The 22,878-nt window shown below is 40.0% G+C and overlaps 1 protein-coding gene across 2 annotated transcripts in view; it reads right to left on the bottom strand.

Moving 5' to 3' along the window:
• The window catches only part of GALNTL6 (polypeptide N-acetylgalactosaminyltransferase like 6), a 1,250,255-nt gene that overhangs the window by 223,599 nt on the left and 1,003,778 nt on the right, over positions 1-22,878 (bottom strand). For both annotated transcript variants that reach the window (XM_003257974.4, XM_012507976.2), the window contains 2 exons: positions 21,171-21,356; positions 16,987-17,170 (listed from right to left, as the gene is read on the bottom strand). In XM_003257974.4, the coding sequence (XP_003258022.2) occupies positions 16,987-17,170; positions 21,171-21,356 (370 nt within the window). The remainder of the gene's footprint in view (positions 1-16,986; positions 17,171-21,170; positions 21,357-22,878) is intronic.

The raw sequence follows: 22,878 nt of genomic DNA, 5'->3' as shown, positions 1-22,878 counted from the left end.
TAGTCAGGGTTAGAGCACTTCAGTGGTTTCTGTTTTTGTTTTTTGTTTTTTTTTTTGAGATGGAGTCTTGCTCTGTCGCCCAGGCTAGAGTGAAATGATGCAATCTCGGCTCACTGCAACCTCTGCTTCCCCGGTTCAAGCAATTTTCCCACCTCAGCCTTCCAAGTAGCTGGGATTACAGGTGCCTGCCACTATGCCTGGCTAATTTTTGTATTTTTAGTAGAGATGGGGTTTCACCATGTTGGCCAGGCTGGTCTCAAACTCCTGACCTCAGGTGATCGGCCTGGCTCAGCCTCCCAAAGGCTGGGATTACAGGTGTGAGCCACCACGCCCGGTCCACTGTATTTTCTTCCTAAGCAGAATTGCCTTTCCTTTCTTCCTTCAATGTCTAAAGTGCAAGCAGAAGGCTACTTATTTTTTATTCCTTGCTCTACCACTTAAATAATGCAGTGAAAAAAAACTTGTATAGTGAGATAGTATTTTTGAAAGAAAGTATTATTGATAAAATTTTTCTTCTTTATTTTTCTTGTTGCATTTGGCTTTCCACCCATGGAAGCTCAGGCTTCTTTCGGTTTAGAGGAAGGCAGTGCACCACCAAGAATAGGAAAGTCACTGCTCAGCTTGGCTTTCAAAATAACATAGTATCGAAGAAACAGAGCTTTCATTTGCAAGAGCAATGATTTGTTGAAAGAGGGAACAGGAGGTGTTGGTTCCAACAAATCAAAGTTGGGAGGTTTTGGCCCAGTTCTAATGGGTTGTGGTGGGTGGAGTGTGGTAGGGAGACAAAGACTCCAGATCAGCTTTAGGATTCCAGAACATAGAGGGATTGTCCCCACTTCCTGCCTAGAATTCATGGTTTGTGGATACCTCTAAGTAACATGCTTTATGCCAACATGAGGAAGCTTATTGTAATAGAATGAGTGGCATGGCATGGTTAGGCAGACAGAGCCTGAGATAGGGCCTCTTGGTTCTCTGTAACCTGCAAAGGGTGGAATTCTTGCCTTTTGGAGGGAGGGGACCAGATGAGAGTTGAAAGCTAGAGGACCTGCACTATGAAGCAGGGTGAAGGGACTCATCTCTGAGATTTGGGGCAGAACAAACCAAAGCTAGGGCCCAGTAAAAGCCTGCAACCGGGCCTCTTGAACTAGTCCTTAGCCAGGTCTTAGAACTTAGGTAGAGCTGAGTCAGTGGGAAAGTGACCCTACCATGCAAGAGAGCAGATGGAGACATGACATCTGTGGGCACTCTATCCAGTGAGGACAAAGCCTCTTTCGAAAGGTCTGCTGTATCCAATCTGAATCCAGCTGAGGCTAGCTGAGAAAGATAAAGCATCAGATGACACCTGCCCCCATCGTGACTTGCCCCACGATCAAGATGCCATCCTGAGAGTGGAGGAGAATGGAGGAAAGTTGAGCAGAGCAGTTTGTAAAGGAAAACAATCCTGGCATGGAGTTAGACTTTTGAACTGACTGAATTTGAATTGGGAATTTACTGAGAATTTACCCATAAGAGACCAAGTTCTGGATCAGAAGAAATACACATTTAATTGGTGAGATCAGGGGCTCACTGCTGTCCAGTGACCTGAGATTCAGGAAAGAGGGCCGTGCTCTGGTCTTCTTTGGATGTTCCTCTCCCTACGGGATGGGTAGTCCGGAGGCTAAAGGGATGTCCCGTTCCCCCCATCCCCACAGGCTGCACACCTTTTGTGAACTGGGTTTTCCAGACTGCATTATTCCCTGCACAAAGGATTCTGAGCCTGCTTCAAAGGCCTGCATCATTCCATTATTATTTGATTATTTTTCCATGGGCTGCTTTCCCGTGGTTTGGAATTTATATCCTTAGGGCTGGGGGTTGGGCAAAGGATGGCTATTTTTGTAGAAGGAATTAGATGTGTGGGCTTCCTTGTCCACCTGCATCGCGTGTGCCCACGGGCTGTGGAGGCACAGAACAAATAGGAAGGGAAGGTGTGGGCTGTGGGCTATGGTCCTGCCTGTCCACAGGTGCTACAACAGCTGAACGGACGCTAAGAAGCAATTCTCCATGCATCCCTACTCTCTGGGTTGTTTTGAAAGTATATTGATCAAGAAAGGAGGACAGAGCAGAACCCAGTAGTTTGCTAGCTCAGTTTATAAACTTCCAAATACTTAGCCATATGCCACCTGAGCCTTCATTTGCACTCTTGTCCTGGGCCCAAATGTGTTGGGAGCCAGCCTGCTGCTCATGGTGGAAGCAGGACTCCAGGGCTCTGCAAGGCTCAGTTATGGAGATAAAGAAAGTTACATTTATGCCCACTTGAGTTGTAACTGTATGTTTCAAATCTGCTCCATATGCTACAATTATCATCTATGAGATGGTTTCTATTACTACAAAAAGTTAAAATGTAAATTCTTGGAGCAGTGTTAAGCAAAGGAAAAAACATTTAGCTAGCCTATATTCTTCACTAACTTTAAATCGGTGGAATGGCTGGGGGATAAATGTGGGGAGGAGGGAAATACGGCCTGATCCCACGCTAGCTTCTGTGTGTGCAGATCCCAGTTCTCTCAGCTATGCACAGCTTTCCCCTACAGTTTCCCTCCTCTTACATGGTATTCAAACCTGCTTTCTTTTTTTTGTGGCTTGTGATGTAATCATTCTTTCGCTCATGTATACTTTTACCTTATCCACCACTTTACTCAATTTCTCCCTTTGTGTACCGCTTCTGGAAGGCCTTGGATGAGTTTTCCCACCAATCCAGTGCAGGCTGGGAGACCCTAAGCTCCTGCTCTCCTGCCCTGGCTCACCTCAATCCCAGAAGCAGGATCTGGGCAGAGTCTGGGGCTTCCAACCTAGTTCCCACTGATAGAAAAACACGCTAACATGCTGGAGGAAGACACAGAAACGGCAAACATCTTTGTGTTACCACGGAGCTCCATCAGTGAAGAAGGCTGGAGCGGGAAGGTGCCCTCGAGGTCACTTTTGAATCAGAAGCTGCAACCTGGAGTGGCCAACCAGCACGAGCCTTTCCACTGGCGGCCTGGCCTCAGCCTTTCCACTGAATTATGCCATATAATCTCCCTCCCTCCCGCAAGAGTCCATTTTGCCTCATTTTTATTGGCACTCCAGGACACAAAAACAGACATTTCTTTTTCTTAAATGTATTTCCAGGTGGATCTATACCAAGAAGTATTAGACCAAAAAAAAAGAAAAAAAAAAAGATACCAAAAAAAAAAAAAAAAGAAAAAAGAATCGTCCCACCGATTTAGCATCATAGTGATTGCTTGATTATTTCATTGAAGGCAGGAGTGATGATCTTGTCAAAACCAATGCCTCTGTGAATATAGCCTCACTTTAGATGCTGAGCCTAGATCCAAATAAACAATCCAAGCAGCAAACAGTAAAGACTAATGACTTTTGTCACACATAAGCTCATGAAAGTCTGTTACTTTTCTAGTGTCACTCAACTGTATTCACATCAGGGGAGTATGTGCGTTACCATTTTATTTTTAAAAAGTTTTGCTGACTTTGTTAGAGGATTGAGACAGTGAATTCTCTTATTTCCGAAGCCTCCTCACCTGAAGCCAATCTCACCTACCTCCACAAGTGATCCCGAACAACCTCCACAAGTGATCCCGAACAACCTCCACAAGTGATCCCGAACAACGTCCACAAGTGATCCCGAACAACCTCCACAAGTGATCCCGAACAACCTCCACAAGTGATCCCGAACAACCTCCACAAGTGATCCCGAACAACTCCACAAGTGATCCCGAACAACCTCCACAAGTGATCCCGAACAACGTCCACAAGTGATCCCGAACAACCTCCACAAGTGATCCCGAACAACGTCCACAAGTGATCCCGAACAACCTCCACAAGTGATCCCGAACAACGTCCACAAGTGATCCCGAACAACCTCCACAAGTCATCCCGAACAACCTCCACAAGTGATCCTGAACAAAGTCAGCCCCACTGAGAAGACGGCAGCATAGACTCACAGCCAGATTTTGTTTCTTTTTCACTCCTATTATTTATATGTATCCACTTTGTTTAAAAAAGCCATTTACATTTGAAGCAATTTACAAGCAAAATTTACACACACACAGACACAGTCACATACACACATAAATAATATATATACTCACATACACATATAAATAATATAAATATATATAAATAACCTGATACCAATTTATTATTATTACATATATGTGCACACACACACATAAACACACACACACACACAAACACACACTATACCACGGAAGTCAGGTTCTGACTGAAAGCCCTTGTGGCCAAGTCTGTTCTTTCTCTGTGGCAGAATAACAGAGTAATGCAGGACTAGAGACTCCTCGCTGACCCCTGGACACAGATTCTAGTTTTCATCATTTCTTTAAATGTAAATACTGAAGGCTTCAACGGCACACCACATGTAAGGCTTAGTTTTCTTCGCTAGACTTTAGATCTATACATATTGTTCAGGCTTGTTATGCCCTCCCATTCTAAGACCCTAGTCTATACATATAAGTTCTAAGATTATACTCGCCATCAAGCCCACTGGCCCTTCCCAGCCCTGCTCTCAAGCATGGATTTTTGGTCAACTCTCTTGAAGTCCATCGCCCCCACCAGCTTGGGCTCTAGGTGGTGTCTGGAATCTAGACAGCACAAGATGCTCATAGCATCTTGTTATTTGTTAGAAAAGGACAGAACTGAAGATCAATATCACTACCTGGCCCCCTTGTTAAAGATGTTATCTCCTAGGTTGTGGTTTTAAAAATGATTTTAATTTTCATTCATGGTGTAAAGGACTTCGGGAAGGCCTTCTATTTTTTTCTAAAATATTTATTTATCATCTTTCTTCCTTCTGCATACTGGATAAATGCCTTCTGTTGTCTTCTTCATTTCTTCCTTTTCTTCTTTACTTTATACCAGTCCCCTATAAGAATTTATGCTCTATTTAGACTGCTCTGTGGGTCACACCCTACAAATAATTGTGCTCAGTCCTGCCACAACATTTTCTGTAGCTAGCATTCTTTTCTGAAAAACTGTCATCTCTTTTTCAAATATACATAACCTCGTCTGACCACTTCTTCTTCCCATCTTAATATGTATTTCATCCATTCAATAAATATTGTTGAGTGTCTTTTATGCACAGGGACTAGGTGTTAGTGACGCAGCACTGACTGAATGGAACAAAACAGCGCTCCCTGCCCTTATTGAGTTTACATTCTAATACTGATGATGAAATGTTTAGGAAAAAAGAAGAGTTTTTGAATTTAGAAGGAAAGCAAAGAGGAGAGCAGAGCTGAAGGTGATATTTTAGCAATGAAGCTTTGGGTGAGAAAATGAAGTGAAATGAAACTAATATATAGGCCTCGGGCCTATATCCCTGTCTGCAGGGAGGGAAGAGGAAGATTAGGTGAATGGCAGAACATTCTGTTTAATTCTGCCATGCTCTGGTATCATGTTATTGGGGCAGAGTCAATATTGCTGAACTTCAGGTGCCGGGAAGGGGGCTGTGACAGTATTTTCACAGGTGCATGGAAGTTTCTCCCTTAGCTAAAGGGAGCAAGATTTCAGTTAAAGAAGACTAGGGAGCCAGAAAGAAGAGAGTAGGGCCTTATATCCTACAGGAAAGAACTCATGACAATGCCCAGCTAAGGAATAAATGAGATAAAGTCAAGTCACATCTTAAGGGTAGGGAAGGGACACAGCAAATTACCCTCACACATTAGATAGACAGACAGACTCAGGACACCAGTTGGGGAAGCAGAACAAAGTGGATAATAGTTGATATAACAGGTAAATGGACCAAAAACCACCTACAAAAACAGTCATCAATCCATTCATGAACTTCACAGTTCAACACATAGGGAGCCATTGCTATGTCTTAGATGGTGTAGTTTTATCTTTAACTATTGGGTGGTACTGGAGGTCTAGGGGTGGTTTGCATGAAGAATTCAAGCCCTAGCCTGACTATGGAGGAGCTAACTAACCTGGCAGCAGTGAAGCAAGACCAAGAATGAGATCAGAAGTCCAAAGTTCAAGAGGCGATGTTACCAAAGAAACACAGAGGATAGTTAGAACAAAAGTCACCGTAAGGTTTGGGTAGAGAAGAGCAGTGCATTCTGGAGTTCCACAGAGACCATGGTCCTGAGTGGCTGGTATGCAAGAGTGAACACCTCTTTCAGGATGGACGAACAGGTCTCATTGTCTTTTAAAATAGTGCACATAACCTACTAGGCTACCTATGATTGAATGGCCCTTACAGAAGTCGCAGTGAAAAAAAAGCGGTTCAAGAGTCTGGATACATGGTCAGGAACCAGAAAGATGAGATCTCAAAGCCCAAGCTATCCCAGGAACCCAGAGATCTCAAGAGACCAAGACAAACTGAGGAAAAGCAGGGAGGTACAGTAGAATAATTACAGGGATTGCTAACTTAAGAATTAATTTTGTTAATATCATTTTAACTGTTCAATGAAGGAGAAAGTCATAGGGAACATCCTGTTGAGGTAAAGGTCACACCCACAGGGAGAGGGAAGAAAGAAACAGTCATTTCTGACCCTGATGAAGGAAAAGAGATTGTTGCCACCCCTTAGGGAGAATTTCTTTGTCAGATGTGATTTCCCTGGAGACTGGGGGTTCAGGGCAGCCAGGGGCCTCCAGAGCCCAGCAATGGGGGAGGGGGCTTCAAAAGGAGAGACGGGTAATTTACAACTTTGCTTTGGAGCATCTCTGCCCATGTTGTTCTATTTTACTTTACATTTAAAAAATCTTCAGTGAGTGTTTATTCTGGGCTTTCAAAGGAGATTGATTTTATTCAATATTTTGATTAGTTTTTTAAACACTTGAGCCATTTTTGCTCCTTTAGTCTCACCTTCTGTAGATTAGGACACCATTTAAAAGTTTGACAGTCTTTTCCCTAAACATTTTGTCCTTTTGCGGTTGTTAAATATTGAATTAGATCTTGTTATAAACAGACCAGAAGCTGGCATTGTTGACATTTCCCTTCATTAGTAACTGAAAGCTGACATTTTCAACCTATCAGCTCTAGTTTGGTCTAATGATAAGAACACAGTATGGGGAACAAGGCAATCTGTTTCCTTTCCTGCTCTTATTATGAACTCACTATGAAACATTAATTGACAAAACTACTTCACTTAGGGTGCCTAAGTTTCTCTTACAAGGAGAGTAAAAGAAAATTATTGATTAACCCTAGGATTCAAAGTCTGAATGAATGAAAGAAGGCATTAACTTGAGTCCTATGAGACTATTGATTAAACCTAAGATTTGAAATCTGAATGAATGAATGAAAGCATTGATTTCAGTCCTGATTTTGTCTCTTATTCATTATGATAGACCCTTCATTTCTTTGGTTTTCACTCTATTTGCAAAATTAGAAAACCACAGTATCTACTTTAACCTATTCGAAGGGATTATTACATAGAGTTAATTAGATAATATAGTGAGGGCTTTACATACGGTGAAGTGCTAAACAGATGTTAGTTTTCATGTTACATACTACATAGGTTTCATGAAATAGATTCTTTAGCCAGTTTACTTGAGGGGCTTCTGGAATAATGAGAAGTTCCGGCAGGATCCGTGGTTGTGGTTGTGGAGAGCTGAAGACCTAGTTAACTCTCCTGGAACTTGTCTCTAGACTAAACTGATGAACATGGATTCTAATCTAATCCCTCAAAGGTTTGAAACTTCAGTTTTGAAACCTCAATCATAGAGAATTACGTGGTTGGAGGTTGAGGTCAAGGAGCACATCTTTTGGTATTTTTATGCATCAATTTGATTTTTTGAGGAAAAAAGGAGGAAGATTTGTAGCAATTGCATGGAGATCATGCAAAATTTGTGAGAATATTGACTTGACTTGAGAAGCAGGGAATGAACAAAGTTCTCCCACTCTACAAAATGGATATTGCAGGCTCTGGAGGTGTCCTAATAGGGGTGGGAGAGAATAAAAGGGAGGATGAACAGTATCTAATTAAACTTAGAGGTGAAAGTGGAGAAAACCCCCAAAGTTATCCTTCTAAGCTTATATTCTACATTAAATTCACAGTTTGACCAGTCCCTTTTTCTGTGGGAAATCAATTTCATGCTTTACTGATTTTGATTAAATGTAGAATTACTAATAATGGGTCAAAACCTATGTGGAAAGAGTTTTGTGTAAAATAGATTATCTTTACTTTCAAATTCTGAGTAGGCTAAGGTACCCTTAACCCTCAATGAAATTTACCCAAGTGGGATGATAAAATTTTGAAGGTCAATTAGTGCCATCAATAAGGTTCTGATAAAAGCTAATAGTTTATTCTAGGCATCAAGTAAGTTGATCCTCAATCTGTTGTTATCTCCTTTGTGTTAATAAAGTGAAGCTTTATGCCCACCAAGGAGAAGGAGCCCCTCTTCCTCCAGGTTAGTCAACTCAAGCCTGGGTCCATGGCTTTATGAACAGAGGCTCGATCTTAGCCTTACTCTCACTCTCCACTGGGCACCCTTGTGCAGGCACAGGTCTATCTGTATGAGGCAGACCTGGAGTGATTTTGTTTGACCCAGTGTCCTGAACGTGTTTTGAAATAAGACTTGCTGTAAGGACTGGTAAAGGTCAGTGATGTTTTGGCTTTGCAATATTCACTTACCAGCTGCATTGCTGTGTTTTAAGGAAGAAGTAATTGTACTCTCTGAAGGTTTTTTCCCTATTTGAGTATGATTATTCCTTAACCACTAGAGCATGTGTCTTCTCTAAGTAGAATGGGAGGTGAAAATCTCCATGGAATCATGGGAATTCTTAGCTCTGCTTTCTTACTCCTATTTGCTGTGTAAACTTGGGAAAACTGCTTAACCTCTATGAGTCTGAATCATTTCATTCGTAAAAGTTACATATTTCATAGGCTTGAAATAAGGATTAAATGGGTTAGGAAGATACGTAAATTTCCTAGCGAAGAGCCTGACCTATAGCAGTAGACATTTAACAACTGTTAATTTCCCCTCTATCAACATATGTGAAAGAAAGAATAGCATGGAATGATGAGTCAGCAACCCCAGATTCTAGTAGTAGCTGTTAAGTTAGCTAGTAGTGACACTGGATAAGTCATTTAGACTGTATAGCTTAGGTTTCCTTTTTTGCAAAAATAAGAAGTTGAATTGTCTCTAAGGTTTTTTCTAGCTTGATGAATTTATGATTATTGTACTTTTTTCTGACTTTATTCTAAGCCTAAATTTAGCAGAAAGTTATATTTGTTACCTAAGATCCACTGACTTTCACACGGTGTTGGCATCAGCGCTTTCTCACATTCTTATATAAGAAAGAGAGTCTGCAAGTTCTGCACTGTGTCCCTTGGAAGAACAAAGGAAGGTACTATCAGTAAATCTATAGAAAACATTCCACTTCCATTTGACAGTGTTACAACTCTCTGTAGCAAAGAGGTAGAATTTTCCCCATTTTAGCATGGGCTATGCCTCACACTTCTGCACTGCAGAACCAGCTCACAAGGATCTCACCTTTGGCCCATGTCAGAGGATCTTTCATGTCTGAAGTGCCTACCTTGAGGTCCTTGGCAATGGGTCACGGCTATTGCTGTCCATGCCTAGGGACATTTGTAGGCTAGATATTGACCCTGGATGAGGAATCACTGAATTCAAACTGATATGTCTGTGGAACATAGTGGTTTCTCAGAGAATAAAATGGATGATTGTGGCCGGGTGCGGTGGCTCATGCCTGTAATCCCAACACTTTGGGAGGCTAAGGTGGGCAGATCATGAGGTCAGGAGTTCAAGACCAGCCTGACCAACATGGCAAAACATGTTTCTACTAAAAATCCAAAAATTAGCCAGGCATGGTGGCGTGCGCCTGTAATCCCAGCTACTCAGGAATCTGAGGCAGGAGAATCACTTAAACCCAGGAGGCAGAGGTTGCAGTGAGCCAAGATCGTGCCACTGCACTCCAACCTGGGTGACAGAGTGAGACTTTGTCTCCGAAAAAAAAAAAAAAAAAAAAAAAAAGGATGAATGTAGCCTGTGAATTTCCCCACTGCTGTATATATATATTTATTTTAAACATTTTGGAAATTGATGGTATAAATAGATGGAAAATAGAGAATGTCAGTTCTCACTAATAAGTCTAGGCAAGAATTCCATTGATGGTGATTAAAACTCTTAGTTCTAGAAGTTTTTAAGGAATTGTGAAGATCTATCTGAGGAAGACTGGCAGTGCAAAGATAATTTCCCTGCAATCGCAAAGACAGAATAGAGGTGGATTCTGAAAAATATAATCAACTTGCAAAAAACACTTGAATAAACTGCTGAATCGATTCTTCGTATTTAGCAAAAGGAAGCATGATAGCTAGGAACCTGCATAAATTCTCTAGAAATTAACTTGATTTTTATAGTTGACAGAGTCATGTATTAGGGCCTGGGTACCTGATATACTGGATGGACTATTTCATGCTGCCCTTGGAGACAAGTTGGAGAAATGTTGGTAGTATTGCAGCAGTGAAGTGAATTTACATGTATTGAACCATTACATCAACGAGTGTGAACTTTTACAAGATTCTTGTAGACCTGGAAAACATGGTGATAGAACTGAAAATATGTAGCCCGGAAAAGAAAAATGTTTTGTTGTTTTCCCTCTTGGGCAGTATAGGCATGGCAACTATTCTCAAATATTTCTAATAGCTCTGTCATTAAAGACCAATTAGATATTCCTTGTATCTCAAGTAGGGCTATTTGGCATCAGGAAGGCAGAATTTCCTTCATACAAGGGAAAACGTTTCTGTCAATAAGTCTAACAGAAACGACTATCTTTTGAGGTAGGAAATTTACTTCAAAGATGAGTTACTGCAGAGGTTCGATGCCTGTCTTGGACATTGTCTAGTGGTTGCTCACATTGAAGGGAATTTAGACAAGATAATTTCTTTGGGCCCACTCTAAACTTTTAGAAATCAAATGAACATCTTTCTCTTTGTCATCATGGCTGAAGGAGCATATTATGTTTTGTCACACAGAAAAGTCTTTCATTTCTAAGTGCCCTGAATTGAAGATGGACCAGTAATGAGCAAACCTTCTAAAAGCCATGAATAACAAGAATTTCCTCAAAGCATTACATCATGATAAAAGCCAACAGAAAGAGGGAACATTTTGGTTTCTTCCTTAATAAATAACCCAAAATATTTCTTGTTTATTTTAACTTTTTTTTTTTTTGAGATAGGGTCTCACTCTATCACCCAGGTTGAATGCAGTGGTGCGATCGTGGCTCACTGCAGCCTCAACTTCTTAGGCTTAGGTGATCCTCCCACCTCAGCTTCCCAAGTAGCTGGGACTACAGGCATGCACCACCATGCCCCACGATATATATATATATATTTTTTTTTTCATAGAGACAGGGTTTTGCTATGTTGCCCAGGCCTGTCTCAAACTCCTGGGCTCAAGCAATCTGCCTGCCTTGGTCTCCCAAAGTGCTGGGATTACAGGTGTGAGTGACTGTTCCTGGCCCCAAAATATTTCTTTCTTTCTTTTTTTTTTTTTTTGGAGACAGAGTCTGGCTCTGTTTCTCAGGCTGCAGCACAGTGGTGCAATCTCTGCTCACTGTAACCTCTGCCTCCCGGGTTCAAGCGATTCTCCTGCCTCAGCCTCCTAAGTAGCTTGGGACTACAGGCGCCCACCACCATGCCCGGCTAATTGTTATATTTTTAGTAAAGGTGGGGTTTCACTTTATTGGACAGGCTGATCTTGAACTCCTGACCTCAAATGATCCACCCACCTCAGCCTCCCAAAGGGCTGGGAATACAGGTGTGGGCCACCGTGCCCAGCCAAAATATTTCTTAAATGTATCCAATCCAATAGGAATTATGACCACCATATAATAATTTGAATCATGAATGTTGCTTTTTCTCTTATATTCTAGTAGCAGTTTGTTGAAAAACAGCATCCCTTTGTAAATATCAGTAAATATTTTCTTAATGCTCAAAGTTATCCATGAGTTTTCCTTTTCTTTTCTAGTCAGATTGTTGAAGGTCTTGATTCCTAGTTTAGAAAGTTGGTAGATGTTGACCTATTTGACTGTGTAGTCTATGTAAAGAAATACAGTTTACGGCACAAGACAGGGATGCCCTCTCTCACCACTCCTATTCAACACAGTGCTGGAAGTTCTGGTCAGAGCAATCAGGCAGGGGAAGGAAATAAAGGGTATTCAATTAGGAAAAGAGGAAGTCAAATTGTCCCTGTTTGCAGATGACATGATTGTATATCTAGAAAACCCCATTGTCTCAGCCCCAAATCTCCTTAAGCTGATTATCAACTTCAGCAAAGTCTCAGGATACAAAATCAATGTACAAAAATCACAAGCATTCTTGTACACCAATAACAGACAAACAGAGAGCCAAATCATGAGTGAACTCCCATTCACAATTGCTTCAAAGAGAATAAAATACCTAGGAATCCAACTTACAAGGGATGTGAAGGACATCTTCAAGGAGAACTACAAACCACTGCTCAATGAAATAAAAGAGGATACAAACAAATGGAAGAACATTCCATGCTCATGGGTTGGAAGAATCAATATCGTGAAAATGGCCATACTGCCCAAGGTAATTTATAGATTTAATGCCATCCCCATCAAGCTACCAATGACTTTCTTCACAGAATTGGAAAAAACTACTTTAAAGTTCATATGGAACCAAAAAAGAGCCCACATCGCCAAGTCAATCCTAAGCCAAAAGAACAAAGCTGGAGGCATCACGCTACCTGACTTTAAACTATACTACAAGGCTACAGTAACCAAAACAGCATGGTACTGGTACCACAACAGAGACATAGATCAATGGAACAGAACAGAGCCCTCAGAAATGATGCCGCATAGCTACAACTATCTGATCTTTGACAAACCTGACAAAAACAAGAAATGGGGAAAGGATTCCCTATTTAATAAATGGTGCTGGGAAAACTGGCTAGCCATACGTAGAAAGCTGAAACTGGATCCCTTCCTTACACCCTATACAAAAATTAATTCAAGATGGATTAAAGACTTAAATGTTAGACCTAAAACCATTAAAATCCTACAAGAAAACCTAGGCAATACCATTCAGGACATAGGCGTGGGCAAGGACTTCATGTGTAAAACACCAAAAGCAATGGCAACAAAAGCCAAAATTGACAAATGGGATCTAATGAAACTAAAGAGCTTCTGCACAGCAAAAGAAACCACCATCAGAGTGAACAGGCAACCTACAGAATGGGAGAAAATTTTTGCAACCTACTCATCTGACAAAGGGCTAATATCCAGAATCTACAATGTACTCAAACAAATTTACAAGAAAAAAACAAACAACCCCATCAAAAAGTGGGCGAAGGACATGAACAGACACTTCTCAAAAGAAGACATTTATGCAGCCAAAAAACACATGAAGAAATGCTCATCATCACTGGCCATCAGAGAAATGCAAATCAAAACCACAGTGAGATACCATCTCACACCAGTTAGAATGGCCATCATTAAAAAATCAGGAAACAACAGGTGCTGGAGAGGATGTGGAGAAATAGGAACACTTTTACACTGTTGGTGGGACTGTAAACTAGTTCAACCATTGTGGAAGTCAGTGTGGCGATTCCTCAGGGATCTAGAACTAGAAATACCATTTGACCCAGCCATCCCATTACTGGGTATATACCCAAAGGACTATAAATCATGCTGCTATAAAGACACATGCACACGTATGTTTATTGTGGCACTATTCACAATAGCAAAGAGTTGGAACCAACCCAAATGTCTAACAACAATAGACTGGATTAAGAAAATGTGGCACATATACACCATGGAATACTATGCAGCCATAAAAAATGATGAGTTCGTGTCCTTTGTAGGGACATGGATGAAACTGGAAAACATCATTCTCAGTAAACTATCGCAAGGACAAAAAACCAAACACTGCATGTTCTCACTCATCGGTGGGAATTGAACAATGAGAACTCATGGACACAGGAAGGGGAACATCACACTCCGGGGACTGTTGTGGGGTGTGGGGAGGGGGGAGGGACAGCATTAGGAGATATACCTAATGCTAAATGATGAATTAATGGGTGCAGGAAATCAACATGGCACATGGATACACATGTAACAAACCTGCACATTGTGCACACGTACCTTAAAACCTAAAGTATAAAAAAAAAAAAAAAAGAAATACAGTTTATACCACATCAGGTTCATATATGCCTTATAACTGAAATTGAATATTTGAGAAATGACACTTATACCTACCCGCTAGTATAACACTCTAAAATTTTCAATTGAATTCAATCCAACTAATTAATAATTAAATACTGTTAATGCCCCACTAATTTCACAGAATTTTCAGGTTGGAAAACACTGCTCTAATCAATAGTCACTGAAAATTCAAGTAATGGCAGAGTAAATTAGATAATTCAAATCTCGTCACTTAAGACATTTGATAAACTTGCTACAGAAAGATAATTTTTGCATCCTTATTGTATGATAAGTCCTGGGGTTTGAGATATGTTTGCACATTCTTCTTTGTTTCCCTTCTTCCTAGCCTTTCAGCCTCCTCTCCCTGTCTTCCCACAGAAAACCATACACTTTGGCAGCAGCCTCTTGAAATGTGAAAGACTATAAGAAAGATGTATAGATAGACTGCCTTCGTTCTGTGTACCTTAAAGCTTTACAGCTAGAGAAGCAACTTTTAGCCTAAAGCTTGTCTGTTTATGAGCACATTCGGGTGACTGCCGTGATAATGAAATTGCCGATACACTGCTCAGAGCTGCTTGGGTAACCATTCTTCTATTACCAGGAAGGCAAACACGGTTTATAAGATCAAACTGGACACCTCCTGCAAGTTACATTTATTACAAGAGGCTAAAGTGTCCACATTCCTAGGAATCAATAAGACTTAAGGCAGAAAGATAGTAATATGCAACAGATGAATGCAATTTTTGACAGTTCAAAAACCACCTACGTAGGGGACAGAAACAAGAGGTAACCTAGTTCTGAAAGTTACCAATTCTGCCAGCTCTGTGGTTAAGCAAGGTGCTTGATATTGGAATAGCCAGAGTCAGAGTCAGCCTGACAAAAATTTTGACTGTCAGTGCAGGCACTGAGAATACTTTTATAACTGTCTCCACTGCACATTCCTCTGATAGCATTTTGATCCTACTGTTTCAGGAAGCAGGACCCCTACTCTGCTATCACAGTGCAAATAAAGTAAAGGTCATTATAACCAGTCACTATCACGGTATTTGGAAAGCCAGCCTGGGTGAGTTTTAGCCCTTAAAACGTGCACTTTCGCATCACAGTGGCCGAACTGTGGCTCTTCTGCTGTGGGCCAGCATCTAATAACAGTTCTACCACGGTTAAGGCCCTTTTGTACTCCTCTCCACACGAATGTTTTAAAAATTTTTTACATTTAAAACGTTTTAAATTTATTTTCTTTTCTCATCTACATTTTAAACTGACATATAAAAGTTGTATATATTTACGATGTACAACATGATGTTTTGAAATATGTACACATTGTGGAATGGCTAAATCAAGCTAATTAACAGATGCATCACCTCACACTCTTGTTACTCGTCCCACCTTAAGCCCCTCTGTCAAGATTTTCAGATGGTTACCTTCAGAGAAGTCTGAAGAGCTTCTCTCAGCTAAGCCCACTTCAAATGCTTATTAGAAACCCTTTTGCTTAGATTACTAAAAACTTTTCTAGTAGTTTTGAATATCCGTGAAATTTTGGCCAAAGCATTTGAGGAAGTAACAAAGGTCCTTCATTATTTCTTTTCAAAAACTCTCCAGTAAGTGTCAAGTCAAAAGAGGCTGAACTCCAGAAGCTCTGGATATTTAATGAGAGCGCTTCATTTTACAAAAGAAACGACTTCTCTCGCTTGGTATCAGGCTAAAGTCTTCTGAAATTCCCTTTGCTTCCCCAGGAGTTCATTTTTCTAAAGACTAGAAGTGTAGGAAATATTTTCCTGATAATTATGAAATGTTGACTGCAATTTAAACTGTTAGTGTCAGGGAAGTGGTTTTTGTACTCAGTAGCTTCTTTACTGCAAACTTTTATGGCCCATATTATTGATGAAAAGACAATATTTTTAATGCATTTTAAATGGACTCAGAGTGTGCAAAGCCTTGATCACAGACATTTTTCTTGTACTAAGAAAAACATATATAATAGTTTTAAAATAATGATTTTAATGATATCAAAGGGTGCAGCATGAGGAATAGATACATAGTATACCTCGGGTAATCTCTGGGCTAACTGTTGGAAAAAGTTTACCATTCACTATGAATGGTCTTGATAGTCTGTCAAACTGAACTATACATATTTTTTCTTTTTCTTTAAATGCATACTTCTCATGTCCACACTGAAAAAATAGGATGTCATTTGGTAGAGATTAATCATTAGATCATTGCTGTACATTCTTCTCTGTACAGTATGTACTTAAATTAGGGACAGGATTATCAAAGATAATTGACTCTGGATATATCATTTTGATTGAATTTCCCCTGTTTCAGTTGTGGGAACACCTGCTCAGGAGCACCCTTCCGTTATAGGTAGACAATTTCGACAGGGTGTAGAAAGTAGGTTTAAACACTGGTTCATATTTTATATCAATTTCTAATAAAAGAAAAACAAAATAGTTGTTTTCAGTAATCCTTTAGGGAAAAGTCAAAAGAACAGAGACAACTGAAAATAAGAAAGCATCTAAGAAGGGAACATGGCTTCCTTCTCTATGTATTTTCTGTTTATGCATTTTCCTGGTTCTTTCATCTGTATAGTTTCATGCTTAGCAAAGTTTAAGAAGGGGTGATCCATGAATTCAGCACAGCTTGTAATTTTCTACAGGGTGTAGGTCTGACCTTTCTCTGATGTTTTGCATATTGTTGCCACCTGTTTTATTCCATTTTGTTAGAGATAATTGTCTTCTTGAGCCCAGGTTTGACACTGCAATGAGTTACCTGCCCTCACCCCATTGGCCCCGCCCTTGGCTGCTACTCACTCAAAAGGGTCGCTGGGATCTGCCCTCTGGAGCTCTGGAGGGATGGGGATTCTTTTGTAGTACATTTCCCAGTCGAAGGCTCCTCGCATGGCATCTCCAGCTTGTGCCTCATACCCAAAGTGATTGTGGTCAATGACATCGATCATGGGACACACGATGGTTTTGTGGTTTAGTGCAATTTGGTCTGAAAAATGAAAGCACAAAATAGGAAGTGACATGCCTGCCTAGGTCATCTATCATTTTTCAGCAAAGAGAAGCCCATAGTCCTCCACTAATGCATAACGCTTGCAGCCTTGGCTTCCTGTCGTCCTTAGAGCACTTTTCAGGAATCTCTGAATTCTGGACTTAACGTGATGGGACAGCGATTAGGTCCAATTGGAGTTGTTGTATTTTCCTTTAAGAAAGTTATGTCCCAGAGAGACTGGCAGAAGTCCATTTAGCTCTACCTCTGTCACATTTTTGCTCTGACCTGTCCCCAATCTGTCATTTTATTGTGCATCCAACATGCGCAGAGTATAAACAGTACTTGTGTTCTTTCAAGCATACTGCTGGAACCTGCTGAGAAAATACTGGCCTGCTTTCTGGAGGTTCCAAAAAGTAAATATTTAACTTCACGGTTTTTGTACCATCTAATCTCATAACAATCATGGTGGCTGCTCCCCTATAAATGCTGACAGATCATACATAGAAATCTTTGCTCTCAGGTTTGCCAGAGATTTTTTCCAAGTCCTATTTTGCCACTGTTCTTGAAGCTAAACTCTGTTGATCAAAGCTATACATTTTCTTCCCTCATCATATTCGAAAAAGTATTAGGTGATATTATACTACTGCGATTACTTCTGCTACTCTTAAATTCTTGAGCAACTACTAAGTGATTTATTCTCATGCTATTCCTAATACTCTTAGAAACCCTGTAGGGTAACTATTATTGTCATCCCCAATTTATGTACGGGGAAGGTAAGATTAGAGAAATTAAATAACTTATCAAGGGTTATGCAGCTTTTGAGAGCAATAACCAAGATGCAACCTCTGCTTAACAATCCAATTTTAAACCTGACCTTTCGAGTGTTCCATTGTGCTTCTCATGGTAGCAGAGAGGTGATTTGTTTTTTTTCAGTTCCAGCATCTTCCTTTCCTATGTGGCTATGGTTATTGTGATGACATTAACAGCTAGCACAGGGCACTGGCATTTGCATCCTTTGGTTTAGCTAGAATAGCTATCTGTGAGGTATCTTTCTTTCCAAGAATGTGAATTTAGTTAATATTTATTGTAACAGACCAATGCTGTCTAATAGGCAGAACTTCTTGTTATTCAGAAGACCTTTAGATGTGACAATAAACAAATAAACAACAGATATCATTTAGCACAATTACAAAGTTTGGTTATTTCCATAACATATTTTGTTTCCCCAGAGTTTGTGGAGTAAATGTAATTTGTGTTGGGGATAAAGTTCCTGCAGTAAGGAAACTGTCCGTTTGCTTCAGAAGTTTCTCTTAAGCATGGGATAAAAAGCATAAGGTTTTACTGGTTATAATAATAAGTGGCTGTATTTCGATGACACTGATGAAACAGGGGATGGAAACCACAGAATTTTGTGAAAACTTTCACCTCTAGGTCTATATGCCTTTCCATCCATCCATCCATCCATCTGTCTGTCCGTACATCCATCCATCCATCCATCCATCCATCCATCCATCCATCCATCCATCCATCCATTTATCCATCCAGTCATTCTTTTCATATTTCAGCAATTATTTATTGATTAGAAATTATGTGCTAGTCACTTTTTCTAGGTTCTGGGGATACCATGATGAATAACATCACAAAAATTTCTGTCTTCAGGAATGAAGCAAAGACAATTAATAAACATAATAAATAACTAAATTATATAGTGTTTTAAAAGGTGATAAATGAGATGGGAAAAAAATAAAACAGGAGAAGGGGAATGCAGGATACTGGAGTGTGGAAAGGGTGCGATTTTAGAGCATGGCCCTGGTAAGCCACAGAAAGCCAGAGCTGGGCTCTGTCTTACTTTAGTTTAATTAGTAGATGAAGAGACCCCCCAGCACCATTTCTAGTTAATCTGCACCAAGGGATGGCTAAGCATTTGTTTTTTTACCAGGGCAAGCCATATAATGGGTTTTACTGAATGGTATTTCCCCAGAGATGTCTTTGACAGAGGAGACCATCGTTGCTGGGTCCACAATATTTTTTCTCTCATCCCTGCAGGTATTTTAGTACTAACGTTTCAGTGACTTTCTTCAATCAAATTCAGAATCAGGTTGATTTACAAGTTCCTTGACCATCAAGGAGTCCCAAGGTGACCCAAAGAGAATGTGTCTGTTAAAGTAACTGTCAACTTTTCCTTCAAATTTCCTTTTCACTCTTATCCAGCTGTACTAGCTTAGGTTGAAAGCAGCATGACTAATTTTTCATCCAAGGCTTGTGCCTACATTTCAATTTCCAGGGATCAAACAAACAGACTTAATGGGAAATTGAAATTCAGGTATAATCCCAAGGTGAAAAATGAGCCAAGAAACTGTGTGGCTCTGCCTGTTTTCTCATTTTGGATGATGTGTCAAGACACTGATAGAGGAAAATAAGAAAGATAGTGATGCTGAGCTTGAATCATTTCTTATCCATCAGGACTACAGGAAATGAAATACTTTAATGGGAAAATGTGGGTTGTGGGTTTCTCTTACTCTTTTTTTTCTATCTTCTTCTTTTTAGTTAGATTCATAGTGAACAATCAGAGACTCAATAATTGGCATTTAGGGATTTGCTTTGGTTCATAAATAAATTAGGCCTTTTGCTGACTTCCTTGAGTATTCAACACCATATAGGTCAAATTCTGTTTGAGGGAATCTCACTACTGCTGATGAAGCTCTAAACTGCTGTGTCCTTGGACAAGGTACTTCTAATTAAAGGCTCAGAGGAGTCTCTGACTGCAGGGGCACCGAAACATTCGGTTGATTAGGATAACTGGGCAGTCACCTGTGCAGGGGTATGTGGCTGGGCAATGTGGTGGAGGGTGTTGGGTGCTGGTTGTTTCCTGTTTTAAATCCTACACAGTTTCAATTGATCCCCTCCCCCCCCCCCCACATCTTTTACTAATGGAGCTTTGCTGGTTCTTGCTGAAAACCTACACAGTAGTCAATAGCAAATTGTTCTTTCTGAGACAGCTATTGTGAAGGCAGTTGCTAGTGACTTTAGTTCCAAGGTCAGGGATATTTTTACAATAAAAGTTGATTTAGCAAAGTCAGAAAGGAGAACACGATGTGTGCACCGAGAACTTTTTAGAAGGAGGGTTTTTTTTTTTTTTTTTTCGAGCTGACAATTTATTTCTTTTTTTTAATTTTATTTAATTTTATTTTACTATTATTATACTTTAAGTTTTAGGGTACATCAACTGGACTTTATATTTTACTTCATTTTAAAACAAAAGTAATGAAGCTTGAACTGAACCACACGTATGTTTTCTAGCTTAAATTACTTTCAGTTCTTTTGTGTTTCTAACAGTTCAAGTGTGTTATGACATAATCTTCTTTCCCTCAGCTTAGCCATATTGTGAGCATTTAAGACATAGCACCTGGACAGCTGCACTGTGTTGGAAGGAATCTATGTAAATACAGGGAACTGTATATTTAGGGCTATAGGATGGTGCCAGAAGTGGAGAGAATAACAGAAAAGAAACGGCATTGTAAATCCTAGAAAATGTCAAGGTGCTTACACTTTAACTGTATTCTGGGGATGAATAATTTTCCTTCCTCTTTTCTTAATAATCCTGTAATACTTGTTCAATGTGTGTGTGTGTATGTGTGTGTGTGTGTGTATTTTAATCTTGCTGTAGTTACAGGACTATAAAAGAGTTTTGGAATACTTTTTTCTTTGAATTTGACTACACTAAAGGAGGATATCTAAGATACATGAAACCTTTTTTAAACTGTAAGTTAGATTGAAGTTGGTATTACTTAAAATGCCAATTTTATGGCATTACCTAGAATACTGCCTAAAACTGTTACCTAGAAAACTGTTTTCAGCAGTGGTAAATATAAAATTCAAGGCTTCTACTGGAAAACTTGTAGAAGGGACCTCTAGCGTTTGTTGATTGCAAACTAAATAGAAGCAAACTGCTCACTCTCCCTGAGGCATCCCAGGATGGTGCGTAGCAACATGTACTCACTGAGGAGTGGAGGCAGCCAGTTCACATTGACCTCGCAGTGGGAGTCCAGGAACGTCAGGACTTCTCCTCTGGCCATAGATGCTCCCAGGAGACGGGTCCGGATGAGTCCTTCTCTTTTCTTGGTGCGAACAATCCTCACTTTGGAAAATCTGGCCATGTATTCTTCCAATTTATCCTTCAAGTGTTCTAAGTAGGAAGTAGAGAATGCACAGAAAAACCGCAAAACATTAGTTGCAGCTGAATTATTCACAGTTGTTTGTGCATAGAGAGTATGTGACTGATGAATCCTGAGGTAACATTCTTGTCTCCTCATCTAGATGGGAGATCCTAATAAGATTTTTAGATCTTACACTTTCCAGAATGCTTTGTAAGTTGCAAATATTGCCCTTTTTTGAACACAAAAGTCACTGACATGCCAGAGGTCTGTTACGCAGTTACTGCTGGCTGATAGCCCCAGCGTGTCATCCTAGCCAACGCTCCAAAGATGGGCTTCTGCCTTCTGGTCCTTCTGGGTAAAGTCAGATGAAAATCCTGGAAATGGGCTCTTTCCAACAAAAGAGCTCTTTACAGCAAGGCTTTGCCTAGTATTTTGTGTATTGAAAATAATGTACGTAAAACAACATGAAAGATAAATATCTGTCATATCAACAAGAACCAAACAGATTTTTTCCCTCACAAGTTAATAGCAAACTAGCAAGCAAGTTTAGCATCTGGCTTCTGATTTGAAGTGGAAAGGTGACTGGCTGCAGATGAAATACTATACAGTAGTTTGGAACTTACCTATTAAAGATTCGGAAATATTTCTTAGCTATTTAAATTTGGAAATGTTTCCTGCCTAATTAAAAACAAATAGTGGAAACAAAATCAAATCCGATAATTTATTCACAGAATAAAATATTTCCTATTGTCTGTGACAAAATGCATCAAGCTCTCAGTTCTTATTACATCAAATAAGAGCATTTGCTGCCTTTCTGGGGTTATGTACTTACATACTTTATATCCTCTGCTTTCATTCTGCCATATCTAAGACATTATGAGGGTTTTATTGGAATCTCTGACAGGTACAGTCTAGTATTCATTGAAGTGGAACCTTAGGATGCTGTATGCTCTGTATTTTTCACTTTTCAAACGTTCTCTGCATGTCTTCAATCAAAGGCAATATTATTAAGTCTCTTTGCATGATCTGTAGCAATAGGGATTCATGTAGGATTTGTGATTCCTTCCTGCTATCCAATGTAACAGATGTCAGAATTACTCTGTGTTGGAGTTTCTCTGTGCACACAGGTTCATTCTCATTTCTTATTAACTAGTGTAGTTTTATAAAATCTTAATTTCCCTTTTTATTGACTGTTCTATACTTCACAAATGGGTCAATGAAAACAATATTTGGCTTTCTAATTTTCACTATAAAAGAATGCAGATGGAGCAGGGCATGGTGGCTCATGCCTGTAATCCCAGCACTTTGGGAGGCAGAGGTGGGTGGAACACGTGATGTCAGGAGTTCAAGACCAGCCTGACCAACATGGTGACACCCAGTCTTTACTAAAAATACAAAAATTAGCCGGGCGTGGTGGCAGGCACCTGTAATCCCAGATACTTGGGAGACTGAGGCAGGAGAATTGCTTGAACCCGGGAGGCAGAGGTTGCAGTGAGCTGAGATCACACCGCTGCACTCCAGCCTGGGCAATAGAGTGAGACTGTGTCTCAA

Source organism: Nomascus leucogenys, chromosome 7b (assembly GCF_006542625.1).
Source record: "Nomascus leucogenys isolate Asia chromosome 7b, Asia_NLE_v1, whole genome shotgun sequence".
NCBI classification, from domain to species: Eukaryota; Metazoa; Chordata; class Mammalia; order Primates; family Hylobatidae; genus Nomascus; species Nomascus leucogenys.
The sequence above is the reverse complement of the archived record's forward strand: the minus strand, read 5'-3'. Positions and strand labels throughout refer to the sequence as shown.